Source organism: Didymosphaeria variabile (assembly GCF_027946475.1).
Source record: "Didymosphaeria variabile strain IMI 356815 chromosome Unknown scaffold_3, whole genome shotgun sequence".
Classification (NCBI taxonomy): Eukaryota; Fungi; Ascomycota; class Dothideomycetes; order Pleosporales; family Didymosphaeriaceae; genus Didymosphaeria; species Didymosphaeria variabile.
The window spans coordinates 2,000,876-2,016,668 of record NW_026611622.1 but is presented as its reverse complement, the minus strand read 5'-3'; the positions used below and the strand labels follow the sequence as shown (position 1 = coordinate 2,016,668).

The window sequence follows — 15,793 nt, the reverse complement described above, 5'->3', positions numbered from 1 at the left end:
CAGCCTGAACATAAGACACGAAATCTTGCAAGTACCCTCCCCTACCCACTCCGCGCTCAAAATCGCTACAAATCAGAACCGGAATATTCCAACCCAAGGATTCCGACAAGTGACTGAAGGTCTGCTCCGTTCGTAGATCCATCCAACATACGAGATCGCGGTGTATGACGCGGCTACCTTGCCGAAACCCATGCAAATGGTATATTTTCCAAAGATTAAACGACGAAAAGCCGTCGCAACCGAAGTAAATGTCACGAGAAAGGTCGATAAAAGAAGCCTTACTCCTCCTCTAGGGTATCATCGACGCGTCCTCTGACGCTCGCCTTACTGCTCTTCTTCCCGAGATAGAAGTTGCTCAACCGCTTCTTCACACTACTGCTCCTACTATGCCCCTCTGACTTCTCACTCTTTATGCTTTTGCTAGTTTGCGGTCTGCCGTCAACACTCTGGCCTCGACTGCTGGCACGACTTCTGACCTTGGCCAGGCTGTTCTGACTGGACGCGGGTTGGCTGGGAAAGTGTGGCAGCGCTTCGGGCACTGGCGAACCGGGCGACACGAGGCTTCGGCTCATGCGGTTCTTGGATCGGTCTTTGCTGCGACTTCGTGACGATGCGCTCGTCGACGCGGCATCCAAGCTGTCATCCGCGGCAGCCTTTTCCAGTTTGTGGTCCTTCTCTAAAGACTTTGAATCTTCCTCACCTGGGGGGGCTCCTATGCCGAAGAAGGAAAGGCTCATTCGCTTTTTGTCTTGTCGTGCTGGTCTTGCATCTGGAATAGGAGATGTCACTCGCGTGCCGTTCACTGTCGGTGTAGCGTTGGGTGATGGGCTAGCCACGCGCGACGCAGCCGTTGCCGACGCCAGCCAAGATCCTGTGGGAGACCGTATGTGTTCCTGCACGTGTGCGGCGACGGGCATCAGATTTGCTAATTCGTCTTGGAACGCCAATTCAAGACCTGTAACAGCGTTAGCGCAACATGATACTCATATGGGCATTCAAGCCTTACGCTGATTCAAGTCTGCCCTGGTCGCTTGTTGAGCAGGTCTCGTATACAAGGCTAGACAACGCCGGATGACCAGGGCATAGTCAATCAAAGCAACCTTAAGTGCATTTTCCAGCAGGTTTGGTTCTTTTGCCTCCTCTTCTTCTTCCCCTTCTTCAGACTCAAATGAAGGACGTCGTGGCTCCGGAAGCAGTTCGTGATACCTCGCCACACTGGTTTCCTGGGTCGTATCGACGGCAAACATCAACTCTCGTGTCAATTCCGTGAAGAGCAACTCCTCGCCGCCAGATACCTTCTTTTCTAGAGATGACAATTCTACCGTCTTCCGCGTTGTTCGTTCAATGGCTGTTTGAAGCGGCGTCAGCGTGACAGTGCCGACAGCAACAATCTCGCTTCTCCGCAGAATCGTGGGAAAGGTTTCAGCAGTGGTATATACTATCTTCTCGACGGTTACCTCCTTGGAATGCCCTTCAGTTCGTCGAGATGCAGTAGTGAAATGCGACGGCCGTGAGAGCAGGTAGTAATCCCTGATTGATTGCGCGACTTTCGCTCGTTGATAGACTGGGTGCGTCATGTCTTTTTGCGCACTGACCGGGTAGATCTGTAAATATTGACCCTCGACATCTTGTTCCATTCCAGCCGTGAGAATCTGGGCCGCTGGATGTTGCTGTTGCATACGGTCGGTGAAAGTGGCTAGGCGATCGTTTGGCGATCCCTCGAAGATGAACTGCTTGTCCCGTAGACTGACGGGGAAACCCAACCCTTTGTACACCACACGGAAATAGCGTGCATTTGATCGCTCACCCTTGGCTATGCTTTCGTAGATCTTTGCCATGGCGTGCTGCGTCCTCGCCAACTTTGCGAAATCGAAAACGTTGTGTTCATACTGCGTCGCTAACTCCATGTATGAGCCAAGCGCGTTGTCCCACGATTGGCCGTTCTCGTAATGATCGATCATCTGGAAGTACAATTGCTCCTTGCGATCGAACGAGCTTTGCGCAAGCATGGCAGGATCGACCAATGGATCGATGATCGTTGCAGGATCCCACTCATAGAGCTCAGCGTGCAGCCGTAACGCGAGACCCGCTTCAGTGAAGTTTTGCGCGTCTACCTGGAGTTGTACGAGTTGGTGAACGTAGCGAATGTACATGTCTTCCTTTTGCATATCCTTCAAGAACTCCATCAAGTGCAGCGTGTCCATGATGTGGAAGACCTCACCAGTCGCTTCGGTGCTGTGAACGGCAACCAAGAGGTCTAGGAGTTCGTCGATGGTCGTGATCAAGTTCTTGACTGCAGTATAAAGATTCTCGTCGGATGACTGGGCCATGGGTTCGAAGAGGTCGACAAGTTCCTGGATGAAGTGCTTCTGTAAAACCACTTCGGTTAGTGGTCTTGTTTTGAAGAGACGGTCCAAGCAATCGATCATCTCAGCTTGAATCAACGAGAGATCTTCGCTGAGAGTCCATTCACTGACGATCATGGTCTGAAGCACCTCAATCGCGACACTGCGAAGGCCTTCGTGTACACTGAGACAGAGTTCGACGACTGGTGCCACTAGGCCTGGAACATATTGCACCTGAAAACCGCCCATCTTTTCCAAACCGTACTGTTTCTTGTCTTCGGCGCTGGCCTCCCATCCAATTGCTTCCCAACTGCGCTGAAGCAAGTCTGCACCGAGCTCACGAATATCTCCGGCGATCTTCCACACGGCCCTTCGTTTCTGCTCGGGAAACGTCTCCAACGCCAATGCATCGCTACCGACTAGCTTCAGCAAAGCATCAAAGAACGCACGCCAAAGATCAGTATTGAAGGTGTCTGCCTCGTCAGGATGCGGCAAGAACGACTCCATCAGAACGCCGGATAATTTTTCGAGTGCTCGCATAGTGGCCTTGTGATGAAAGATATGTACACTCAACCACGAGCTTGGGAACGCTTCGCAGTCCAGGATGGATATATACACCTGCAGAGTGGAGAACAGGAAATCTGCAAGTTCCCCTCTTGGCCAGTCCAGATCAATGTTAATTGGGAGGCTTGACAGGGCCGCAAGCACAGCTGATATCTCGATAAGAGCTTCGTCAAAGGGTGCCTGGGCTTTGGTCGGTCGCGTGGGAAATGGATACGTAGTTGGAAACAGGAGCGACAGAGCCTTTTTCGTAGGCCGTGGTGTGGCTTGGATGGCCCTATAGGAATCCACCAACTTCGGAATGTACTCGCATGCGTCTTGACCAAGCTCTTCCACCAGTGACGCAACGACCGAGCAGCAAAGCCGAACCTGGTCCTTCCACTGGTCGGTGACTTGTTCTACCTTACCCCAGTGCGGCGCAAGCCATTTGGCAACGTTGGAGAGGAGCACCTTTCTGGTCTCCGGTGTTTTGAAGATATCTAGACCAGCAATGTGGTGGATCAATAGCAACTTATATAGAACAAGCTTCCCAGATGGTGTGGCACATGAATCGACGAAGCTGGATGTGAGTTTGAGGATTTCCATTGGACTCATTGAAGCTGTGAGCTCAGGAAGCCACAAGTGGAAGTTTTGAACAAGGATGGTCTTCGTTCCGATAAGCACAGCTGAGGGATTGCCCATGAGAAGCTCTAATGACTTGAAGATTGCGTGGATGTCTTTCGCGAATGTCGGGTTACGAGTAGTGATTCCAATGCCTGCCTCCTTTTCCTTTTGCTGTTGCCGCGCGTTCATGATAAACTTGAGAATGTGCCTGCCAACCTTGAAGGTTGCACGTAACCGTCGTGAGGAGTCAGGATCCGATGGACTTGTCAACAAGCGCGTATAACTGCGTACCAGGCATGCTGTAGCGAAGGGATAATTGAATTGTGTCTCGGTGTACTGATCAACCAGAGGGGCCAGGTTGAACCGTCGATCGTGTACTATGCCTAATATGATAACCAGGGCATTGAAAACCAGATCTTCATACTCGTCGCTACCGGCATACTCGACTAATATCTCGAACAGAGCTTCAAAGACTTCGTTGAGTAGCTTGACGATCTCTATTTCCGGGACAAATGGGAATCGTCGAAGTAGGCCAACAAGCTCTCCACCGGCTTGGTCTCGCCATTTCAAAAGACCTAGAAGATCCGGGACTTGAGAGTACTTCGTACTACAGAGATACGTCCTCAGATGTAGCGATGCTAGAGGGCCCATAACTTGGTCATCCTTCTTCCTTGTACTCCACGGCAGACCAAGATAGGCGCCTTTACCAGCGATCATGCTCGAAGTGTACTCATCATAACGATATAGAGACAATGCATGATCACCGTCCCGTGCAAATGCATCCTGGGTCCATAATGGCATCCAGCATAGGGCGAAAGGGAAACCGGGCGCATCGGCTATGCTCATGACGATGTGCGATCCGGGTACTTCTTCAGGTTTGATGGCTAATCGTACTGTTATATTCCACTTCTCGCCTCGCTCCACTGCGGTAGTCCGCCACGCTGTATGTCCGGCGCTGTTACTCGATGGGTAGATACAACCTTCGATCCGCTCGCCCGAAGATTTCCGAACCTCAATTGTCAACTGGAGGTTGTTCAGAGACGATGTCGGCTGGAGGGGTACGGTACCGGTTTTGGGATGGGCAAGGAAGGCATTTTTGGGGAGGTACGCTTCGCTCAGGGTCAGATATATGTCGCTCCGTGATTTAGTGGGAGCTCCAGAAAACCCAATCTTGCGGGAGGGTTTGATGCCGTGGAGTAATGTGGGTGTCTTTTCTGTTAAGACTTCCGCATCGGAATGTGCGAAGGCTTTGAGGTGCACCGTCATACGATTAACCGGAGAATGCTTCTTGTACTTCCTGTTAGGACTGGGGTAGATTTCACTCAAGAAATCGTCCCAACCGATATCTTCATCGGACACTTCATCGAGAGCTTGAGGCACAGACCACAAATCGATATTCTGATCGGCTTCCGACTGCGATCGTATAAGTTGATCCACACGGTGTACGCCGACGGCTACAACTCTCTTCAGCGTTTTCTGGTCCTTCGAGTTTGACCTAGGTTTGGTAACGGCGGCAGATCCGGGTCGCCCATCTCGGCTCTCACTGCGACTGGTTACAGTGTCTACTGACGACGTGGTTCGAATGTCTACAGAGCTGGTGCTCGAGTGCGCAGATTCCTTGCGTTTAGAACCGAACATCACACTACGCCGTCCACCCTTGATACTCCCGGATTGCGAGGGCTGTATCCCATTTGAGCTGGTAGGGTTGCCGTCTCGTGACAGGCCGTCCTTTGGAGACACAGCTGGGCGAATTGGTTCGTTGGTAAGGAGTTTGAAGACCAGATAAAGACTAGATCCGGAGCCCGCGCCTTCGCCAACGTCGGTTGAGCTCAAATCGACGAACAGCGACCTCAGCTTGTCTCCAGAGAGGGGTACGGGCGTTCCATCTCGGGTGGTTAAATCAAACGAGTAGGCCTCGGAAAGTGGGATGGGTGCTGCGCCGGGCGCTTTGTGACATAGATGCATGCTAAACTGAGCGCCATTGTGCGCCACGTCGCCAAAAACCCGTTTTAAGTTTACATAGAGGTGGTGTAGGTTGTGCTCGTCAACGTGCGGCAGCGGTCGGCCATCTAGCAAGCTCATCATGGACTGTAATTTTGTAACCTCAACGGCGGAATCATCCCCAGTAAGTATGCGTCCCCGCTGCGATGGACTGCGCACTATGACATCTCCACAAAGCATCTTGTTGCCTGCCACAAGATCCCATACTGTGGCCTCGCGCACACTGTCCAGCTCTTTGTGTGTCAAGACCTTGTGCAACAGCTGCCGCCGAGCCTGATCCAATCGCTGCACCAAAGCAGACATCTTGTCCAACGCGCCGTAATTGCGTGCAAGCAGAAGCTCGTGTAGCTTGGTCGAGTGCCATTCGCGCAGACACGACGCTATTTCGTCGACGAGTGGTTCTTGGGCCGAGGTAGGCGTCTCATCACCAATCTTGAGCATGGGCACTGGTGCAGGCGGTCGAGGGGCAGTGGGGTCCTGCGACGTCGGAGACACGGGGGAGAGGGGCAGCGCAAGCTGCTGGAGGTGGTCGGCACGCGCAGACCATTGGGAGCCGTGGCTGCCAGTGCGGTTCTTGGTCGAGCGGCGGCGCGAGAGCGGACGGGCTGCGGAAGAGGGCAGTAGAGAGACGGCATCGGGTCTAGAGGTTCTTCTGGGATGCGAAGCAGACGCTTTGGCAGAGGGCGGCGTCGCACCTGTGCTCTCGGTGGGCGTGATGACACCGTTAGTGTCGTGGTTGTGCCCGCCATTGCTGCGTTGCTCGGCCCCTTCAGTGGTATCTGCGGTGGGAGTAGGAGTAGTCTTGCCCTCGCCCAGCACCTCGCGCACCTCGACGCAACATCTTGGGAAGATGCCCGAGAAGACACGCGCCTCGAGCGTCTGGCCCTGGACGCTGGTCAGACCGGCCAGCAGCGAGGGCGGCGCCACGAGGTAGCCGCGGAACCAGGCGCCGTCCTTGCCGCCCTGCTCAATGATGTACAGTTCGTCGCCAACTTCGAGGGGCAGGTCGGCGGGCGACGAGGGCTGGAATGGGTATGTGCATATTGCGAATGCGATCCGCGGGAGCGGTCTCCAGCCAGGCATGGCACCGTGGGTCGGGCTATGGGCGCTTCCGAGGACACGATGGCATCACGGGATGCTTCGGCGGCGCTGTAGTCACCAGAGCGCGGAGCTGCGGTAACAATTGTCGTTGTGGGTGATGCTCGGTGCCCCTGGATGGGGGTGGTCGTGGAGTTACAAAAACCGGGGGAACGCGACTCGGCAGGGGGTATCGCGCAAGGTCTGTGGATGCGCTGGGTACGGCGCCAATTGCGCAGGTTCTGGCAGTGCGGCGCTGACAGCGGCCGTTTCTTTCGTTTGTACGGCGTAGATCGTGACAGCCGTCCGGTATGTCAAAAACGAAAACGTTCACCTTGGCCTGTTGGGGAGTCGGGTGTCTGCAGCCCCAGTCACGCACAGACAGGGCCTCGGTCAATCACACGCGCTATCTAGGTGGCATCTTGCCCACACGTCTCAGAGACGTGCGGCCCCACAGCCTGAAATCGCCGTGTTTCAGCCCACGCGACTCTGTGCGCGCGACATGCAGCATATACATAGTACGTCCGATCATTGTCACTGTGGTGTTTGTTTACAAAGGAATCGTGTGTTGACGCGACTTCGTTCGCTCACGTCTGACGCGCAGCCGTCAGCGCAATCTACGCACCTTCTACTTCTCGCAATCTCAGCGACGCCCCTTCGCCGGCTCCGCTTTGGCCTTCCTTCACCCACTCCACCATGTCCTAGCGGCGAGCCCTTGCTCCCTGTTCGCGCCATCTTCCTCGTCCGCGCAAATGGGCTTACGTCGGCGCTATAACCTCTGTCTTGGCCTTGGCGCAACAGAAGATACTTCGCAACGTCCATCACAGCATTGCAATCGTGTTCGAGCTTCCCCTCCCTTGACTGCGACCCTTGCTCATCCGCGGCGTGTTCTGGTATCGCTCCTCCTCGCGGCTACTGCGAACGAATTGCAACGGTCCCAGAGGTCAACCATGGTCCGAGGTCTCCAAGCTTGCATGCCTGTCGAGGCGGCTTCGCAGACAGTACGTCGCCCAGCTTGCCCTTCAGTGTTGAAAAGATGTGAGAGTTACGCAGGTGTGACACTTCAAGGAGAAAGCGATTGAAGCAACGTGATGAGCACGGCGACGCACGAGAACCCAGTGAGGCATCGACCGATACCGATTCGCGTGCCCGCACCTGCAACCCTACCATGAGTCAGCATTTGCATTCCACAGCCCGCCAAAATTAATCGACACCTCTTCGTAACCTCTCCACAGGGGGCGCAGTGAGTCTCGGACGCTTAGGGTAACGTCTCTTGTGAACGTGTCCGAGTCTACCCTGCATCCACTGTGCTCCTTTTACCAAGAAAAGAATACTCACTGTTCAAGCTGCAACCCCATTCCCATGAGGGTATTGCACCTTTGCGTCTCCTTCTCCGTCACGTTCTCCATCTTGACCACGTTTTTGTTATCGAACAACAACCTCCTCCCGTTACCTGTCTTGCCAAAAGTCTCCCACTTCGGGCTCATCAACTTTACCCCATCGTCCGTCCAGAAACTCGTCGTGTATTTGTTTGGATTGTAAGATCGAATGAATGAGATCCAGTATTGCTGGACGAAGGCCTGTGAGGCTTGCGTGCCATTGAACCAGATAGAACCCAGTTCGCCAACATGTAGTGCTGGTCCGACATTCCAACGGTATTGCCATGTATTCAACGAGGTGTCATCTGCGTACGCGGACGAGAAATTGAGGCCCGGGCAGATGTAGCGGATATGACCGTAGATGTCTGCAGCGATGTTGCGCCAGCGACCATCTTTTGTGACATCCTGCGGACCTTGCCATACGCCCTCGATAGACTTTTGGTCTTGAGCGTGTAGGTTGGTGAATTGGTCTGCAACGAACGTATACGCTTTCTGTAATGAAGAAACAGACTTTGACGTGAAGGTCAATCCCTCATTTGTGGAGTCGCCGATAATGGTGGGCACTTTGACGAAGTGGCCGTTTTTGAATTCATTGTACGTATAGTCCTGGATGAAGTCGTGGTCCACAGTAGGATTGAACGGATAGATTGGTGGATTCTTCGCGCCTGGGAAAGGTATGTTCAGGTTGCGTACTGCCTTCTGGAAGTTGACGGCGTCCATGGTCGTTAGGCATGTAAGGTCCTTGCAGCCGGTTTGCTTGAGGAGCGCATTATATTGGAATTGACTTTCGGATACATTGCGCAGCGTCGGTGTTGCTGGAGATTCGACTGTTGCGGCCTGGAAGAGCTTGTCGTCACGTCCACCATAGGCAGTGAGTTGCATTATGACCGAGCCAGCGCCAGCGCTGGCACCGCCCAGAGTAACATGTCCAGGATCACCCCCAAACTGCGAACTGTGTCAGTGAGGGGATACGGTGGAGAACGGTGAACAAGAAACGGACCTGATCAATGTGCGTGTTCACCCATTTCAAAAGCTGACGTTGATCCTTCAAACCATTGTTCAAACTCAGACTCTTGTTGGCCACGACTTCTTCACTGGCCAGGAATCCGTAGGGACCAACGCGATAGTTGAAGTTGACTACCACAATCCGTTCGCCAGAGGCGCGAACAAGATCGGATCCGTTGAAGTTCGCGTTGCCGTTGTTATTGAAACCGCCGCCCTGAATGAAAACATAAACGGGCAATTTGCTCTTCGTCGTTGCTTTGCTAGGGGCAAAGACGTTGGCGAACAGACAGTCTTCGGACCACTTCCCGCCAAACTCGTAGAGCACGGGGTTGTTCGTTCCAATGCAGAGAGGTCCAAACTGGTAAGCTGTCAGACAAGTACTGCATGATAGATTATAGCTGCATACCTCGGTCGCGTCGACTGTACTTTTGTCTGGCAGCGGATCTTGAGGTGCTGTGAATCGTAGACCATCCAATCTGGATGGACTCCGAGCATACCGCATGCCCGCCCACCGGGTAACACCATTTTCAAAGTCCAATCCGCGATACTTGGCATACCCAAGATCGACGACCAGCTCGACAGCGACCAGTTGCTGGACGCACAAAGCGAGCAGTAGGAAGACGTGCATCTGTGGATGCAGTGGAAAGCGGGCACTAGGCAAGCGCAACCGGACAGCTAAGGAGAGCTCAAGTCACAAAGAGCAGATTGCCCTCGCGACAAAGCGGATGCCTTGGGCAGGACGCGTGGATACAATGAACAATGAAGGAAATCAGAAGTCAAGAATGCATTGTGGCACTAGCTTATCATTTTGGGACAAAGGGAGTGCACTCCAAGTCTACAAACAGTGTCAGTACCAAGGTAGCACAAGGGACATGGGCACTCACAAACAGGCACACGACGGATGTGATGAAGCGCTCACGTCAACACGCGAAGAGCTCCCCTTATCTAACTCCCGGAACCGAGTGACAATGGTCCAGCACTAACTCCCAAGCTTTGGTTGCGCAGCTAAGCCTCAACACCGTCGTGCGACAGAGCTTTGTTGGCCCCTGGCAATCACGGCGAGACAGGTACCTGTACATTTCTCTGCGGACCATGCGAACTCGGGGTCGGCCCGTTACTGCCCAAATCCAAGTCCTGTTTCCAGACCGGCCGCGCATGCATACGCTGGCAGCCATGTAATTGGCCTCGTCGCGAGCGCGCGCAGATTACTCGTGGCGCAGTTGACGTCCTGCCGCAGGGGCACATGGCGGACTTGCAGCATGGCGTCTTGTGCAAACGTCACGACTACACGACCAAAGCCTCGTCGTTTGCTCCTCGGCGCTGTCGATGAGGTCAAGTCACGATGCCAAGCGCACCCCAGCTTTCCCTCCTTGGCTCTCATCGCTGGGGCAGATCTGCAAATGGCAGCTTGACGGCGTGAAACGTTTGACGCTCGGGCACTTCGGTGCCCCGTTGCAGGTTAAGACATCCGTCCGGCGGGCAATTTCACCCAAGGCCAGCAGAGCCTGGCATACACAGTAACGGATAGCGTGGAAAGTGGAAAGTGGAAAGTGGAAAGTGGAAAGTGGAAAGTGGAAAGCCGTGATAGCACGCGTGCAGTAGGATGGGGCTGTTATTGCGTGGCTATGTACCGTCGAACCTGCCGCATCTCCCCAGAGGCCATACCGGCTGTTGCACTACACAAAAGAAACACTAAGTCATCTTACAGGCTGTATTATGCCGGCTCCCAGAGGAACAAGTAGCTGGATGAATGTCATGTTTAAAGTGTATCGGAGTCTGAATCGAGGGCTGCTCCCCGCTGCATGTTCAGCGCTCGGCCCTGCTGTGGCGAGCATCCTCCATCTAAGGGTGAGCCATCCCACGAAACCCACGACATCCATTGATCCTTCTCTTTTACAAGCTCGCTATCATGCACTTCGCGCACTTCGCTGATCAACATCGCCCTCGAGCCAATCCGACTACATCACGAGCTCTTCAGAAATCCGTGACCCTCCCATTGAAGCTGTAGTCTCCCGCAGCTCCCCATCTCAGCGGCTCAACCTTCGGTCCACCAACCTCTCCCGTTTTGGGGTTGACATCGCCCTCAAACTCCGGCGGCGCCCCTCTCCTCAAATTAGGATGCACTTCCTCGCCCTCTGGTATTCGCTTGGCGTCAACTGGTTCGCTATCGGGTGACTGGTTTATCCTGGCGCGTACGTCTGCGGCGGAGAATGTAGTTGATGTGGAAGTCGCAGCTGCTTCGTCGCGCGGTGTGCTGAAAGCCCCGGTGCTCTGTTTCTGCAGGCGCTCGAAGATCTCTTGCTCTTCTTTTGGGAGACGCGGCGGCGCTGGCGCTTTGGTAAAGGGCGATGAGGGGCGTGGCGCGGTGGTGCTCAGGGCGCGGAACGGAATGGCGCGGTGGGAGAGGTGGCGTGGGACACGGAGAATAGTACGTGAGGACTGCATCTTCGTGACAGTAGACAGTATACGATGGACACAAAGAAAAAGCTCGAACCCAAGAAGATGGATATATTTGGTGTATCTATGCGTGGAGGGAGGCGAAGTTTCTAGAGATGAGGATGCACTTTCCTGTCTCGCCCGAAGCCGCGGTTCGTGAGCCAATCGGAGCCGAGGGCGTGCCCGCCCACCGAACCCAAAGCATTATCCGCGAATCTTGGTATATGCGGTCGAGCATCCTGCTCGTGGCAGCCGATCTCAGACCCTCGCATTATACAGGTAGCGATGCATCCAGGATATGCGCCCGAGGCGGAACAGGACTACCTACACAATTGACTGCACAGGTGATTCCATGGTTTCTAGGTCATTGTCTAATTCTCTTTGCACATTGACACGATGACAATCTCAAAGGGGCTCGATAATCGAGCGATGATTTTTACAGCCAAGTGAATCCGGATAACGAAGAGACTAGACGGAGTTGAGACTTTTCAACTCTCTCAGTTCTACCTAGGTGTTCAAAGATTGAATCGCCTTCCGCATCAACCTTCCGGTCGAGAGAATAGCGGATACATGGCTCTGGATCATGAGATGGTCACAGTTGGACTATGCTCAGTTTCACCATAGCCACGCTATGATTATGGAAAGAGACGGGTAAGGGGAACAATACAGTCACCCAAACAATTGGCAACGATACGTTACATCCTGAGCCTGATAATCGCAATGGCTGCAAAAGACTCCAAGACATCGAAAATGGGTCTGCAAAAAGGGGTGAGTCACTATGACCACAGGAGGTTGTTTGAACACGTTTCATTTTCAACTCTATCAACGTCACCTTCAAAACCCTCGCGCCTCGTTGGTAACAACAGGCACTTCGAACTGCTTGCGCCCTTTTATGGCGTAATACACGTATCCAATCAACATCCAGCCCACCATCACGACCGACGAGTAGTTCATGTTTTGCGGCGTAACAGGCATAACACCTGGAAATGTACTAAACACCATCGCCAATACAAGCCAACAGCAGGACAGAATATTGAGAAGAAGCCCTACAGTCTTCGGTAACCGGAAATAACCAAACTGATGGTTCGCGAGCTTCGGTCGTCCGTAGATCATGAAGTAGACGATGGGTACAAGGTACGACGCGTAGACGGCGAGAATCGACATCGACATGATGGCGTTGAACGCCGTGGTGTTGCCGAGGTATATGAAGCCGAGAAGTACCTGCACGAGTGTCACCGCAACGACGGCGCGGACCGGTATCTGGGACGACCGATTGACGTGGGAGAAGTATCGCGAGAACGGCGTTGCGTTATCTCGAGCAAAAGCCCAGAAGGTGCGGGAAGCCGACGTGATAATTGCCGCTGTGGCAGCAATAGCGATGATAATTACGAAAAGGGACAGAATCGTTGCCCCAGCGCGCGAGTCTGTGGCGTTGTAGAAGATTTGGATGAAGGGAAAGCCCGTGGGTGTTAAGAGGAGTTCATCAAGCGGCCCAGTGCAATACAAGAGCAGGATACAGTAAACCAGACCCAGTAAACCGTTTACTGCCACACTGCCCACCATAGCCAGAGGTACGTTTCGTGTCGCGTGTGGTATTTCTTCTGAGAGATGGCAGGCGGCGTCGTAGCCGAGCAGTGGGTAGACGGTTGACAAGAGGCCCACTAACCACGACACGCCATCGTTTCCCCAGCCGCTGCTGTTAGTGACCTCGAGGAATACGAAGTGAGTAGTGTTCTTATCGCTCATGACTCCAAGCACGGTCATGATGACGACCAAGCCTACTAAATGGATGATTCCGGATATGTTGTTTGTCGCGGGTAGGACCCGCGCCCCCCAGATGTTGACGGCGGCACCGTATAGCAGTATGGCCCAGTATAGTAGGAGCCCTTGCCATCGCTTAAGAACGTAGTCATCGTCGTTCAAAATGACAACTCCCAGGAGTTGAAGAGCACCTGCGAACGCAGCAGCAGCGCTAAGGACAATTTGACCTCCAACATTGATCCATCCAACGGACCAGGCGGCAATAGAGCGGGTCGATGGTGGCGAAAGCGCGGCAACCCAATGGTATTGACCTATACTAAAATTAGCTTTTTGGTGATATGGATGTATAGTAGGGGTCAGTGTGTCCCTTACCTCCTGCGGTTGGATACATGGAAGCGATTTCTCCCAGGGAGAGGGCGATGGCTATCGAGCAGAGGACGGAGACCAATCTACGAGATGTTAGTTTGACAGCATTGAACACTCATAAAAAGAGGAGACCTACAGGTTCCAGAATAGACATGGCGCGCCTCCTGTCATCAAAGCCGTTGCGATGACTGTACTAAGTGCTTCCCATGTCGCCATCAAACAGAGGATCAGACTTATCACACTCCAGACTGAGAAGTCTCTTCTCAACTCCTGAGCGTGTCCAATCTGGGCCAGTCTATCGTCATCCTCGAGGGTAAGGACAGGTTCCAACTTGCCATTGGCATAGCTGGCGGCATCGGATTGTTGCCGGGCGGGTTTTGGGTCGATGTCCTTGGCGGCTGTCATTGTGAAAGAAAGATGATAGTGGATAGGGAGGCCGTGAGATAGAGCTTGCACAGTACCACTGAAACAAGCTTTAATATGATGAACCACAGCCTATGCATCTATCCAGACCCTGGTTTTGAAGCATTGATATGTTTGAATCCCCTTTAGGTTAAGGGTGAATGTGGGGAACCCTGGAGTGCGGGTACTTTCCGCTCGCGAAACGGCTCGCAACGCTTATCCTTGCGCTAAAGTCGGCCTGAATTCTGGCCAGCAAATCGTTATCTACAATTTATGGGAGTTAGTCTCCTAAGAAAGGACTGGCTTTATCGCTGCAGGGGAACGTTGCTGTATGTGGTTTGGTTCGAGCCTCAGCTTCGAGATGCCTCACGGCTACATTCCGCTGTGCTGGCGACGATGCTGGATACAGACAGTGTTCCGCACTGTTCGTATCAGACGAAGTCAAAGTATCCCCACTAAAGATAAGTGCCCGTTATTGCGAGATAGGCAGCACTCATATTCCTGTAAACATTCTGTTATTTCTACGACGGCGTGTTGATTGCCTATTACAATTATCTCATCTGTTTTGGTAAAGGCTGCAAAACTTCTGGCTTTATATCCTTGACATGAGAGTTCTCCTCGTACATCAACCTCGTACATTACTGCATATGCTCGATCTCGTAACATTGCCCATTATCTAGGCAGAACTCTTGTCGCAGACGCCTGACTTGATGGGTCGACTGGACAACAGGTTTGCAGCAAGTGTGTAGTAGGCTGAAACCCATGCGAAATTGCGGCGTTCCCATTTCGAAGATGGGACAAATTTGATGCGGCTATAAAGTAGACCATTGATAGGACTCGACGATCAACTCTCTTGGATGATTTGTTCCTAGGAAACATGCGAACAGACTACAGCTTTGGGTAGTACAGAGCAAAACATCAACAGTAGAACCGGACGTAAGACGATCCGATGCAGCCGTGAGGAAAAGAAAGCTAGCACAAAAGACACGCCAAAACGGCAGTGAAAGCAGTTCCTGATCATATTTTCCGGCACGTGGAGTTGCGAAGTCATAGAAGTCTTCTGCCATTAGGACCGCTCAGTAGCAAGAATATTAGAGAGCAGCCTTTACCCAAAGCGATTGATCTAAGTCTTGGTCATGGAGTCTCTAGCTCTCCGAAATGTGTAAAAGAAAGAACAACAGACCACTTTAGAGTTGAAGAAGCTGATCGTATCTTTGTCATCAAATAGGAAATAGCTGATATTGTCCTATGCAAAAGTTCTTCTATCACCTTTTCAATAGCATTTCAGCCAATCTTTGTATTATAGGAGGCTAACCTTCTTCTTGACGTACATTTGACGATTTAATTACGTCGCCTTATTAGAATGCTTCTGCCAGGGTAGTTGGAATCACATCGAGCACATTTGGGATAGTTTGAGATTTGCTCTGTCTTGCATTCATATATTGAATTTAGATAATCTGACGGACAGCCATTGAGGGATACCCTCGAACGCTCCGCCGCACGACATATACCCGTCGATTGTTTTGAATCGTGCTCGCCTGGCGTCACTGCTCTCAATCATCATTGAAGATGAGCTCTCTATCCCCCCCATTGTCATAAGCCTATATTTCTGTTAGCGAATCTTACAGGTTCGACATAAAGTTCATGACAAGAACGTGTAAGCGATACATACGTTGTAGCAAAGGTCTGCACAACTGCGCATATCTATCACACACAAATATTCGCAGTCGTCTTCCCGGTTAACGATTGTTCCCTTGGCAGATCGGTGATGAGGGCGGCTTTCGCGAGTCGCCCATTGGCAGGTTAGCAACCCTTCAAATACAGTTTGATCCTTAAACCAGCACTGACGTCAAGGCC

General features: G+C 52.6%; 4 protein-coding genes across 4 annotated transcripts; all 4 read right to left on the bottom strand.

Moving 5' to 3' along the window:
* Window positions 1–278: 278 nt before the first annotated feature.
* On the bottom strand, window positions 279–6,593 carry DCK1 (Deoxycytidine kinase 1; the record flags this gene model as incomplete). The annotated part of the gene is made up of 2 exons (XM_056212815.1): window positions 279–955; window positions 1,007–6,593. 2 exons carry the CDS (start codon window positions 6,591–6,593, stop codon window positions 279–281), a joined length of 6,264 nt encoding a protein of 2,087 aa, XP_056073123.1.
* A 1,328-nt stretch (window positions 6,594–7,921) lies between these two features.
* Window positions 7,922–9,599, bottom strand: N0V89_004021 (uncharacterized protein; the record flags this gene model as incomplete). Its single annotated transcript, XM_056212814.1, has 3 exons — window positions 7,922–8,911; window positions 8,967–9,329; window positions 9,378–9,599. 3 exons carry the CDS (start codon window positions 9,597–9,599, stop codon window positions 7,922–7,924), a joined length of 1,575 nt encoding a protein of 524 aa, XP_056073122.1.
* Window positions 9,600–10,945: 1,346 nt separating this feature from the next.
* N0V89_004020 (uncharacterized protein) lies at window positions 10,946–11,416 on the bottom strand (the record flags this gene model as incomplete). Its single annotated transcript, XM_056212813.1, has 1 exon — window positions 10,946–11,416. One exon carries the CDS (start codon window positions 11,414–11,416, stop codon window positions 10,946–10,948), a length of 471 nt encoding a protein of 156 aa, XP_056073121.1.
* Window positions 11,417–12,241: 825 nt separating this feature from the next.
* N0V89_004019 (uncharacterized protein) lies at window positions 12,242–13,939 on the bottom strand (the record flags this gene model as incomplete). The annotated part of the gene is made up of 3 exons (XM_056212812.1): window positions 12,242–13,479; window positions 13,541–13,617; window positions 13,671–13,939. The coding sequence occupies 3 exons, from the start codon at window positions 13,937–13,939 to the stop codon at window positions 12,242–12,244; spliced, it is 1,584 nt and encodes a 527-aa protein (XP_056073120.1).
* Window positions 13,940–15,793: the final 1,854 nt, after the last annotated feature.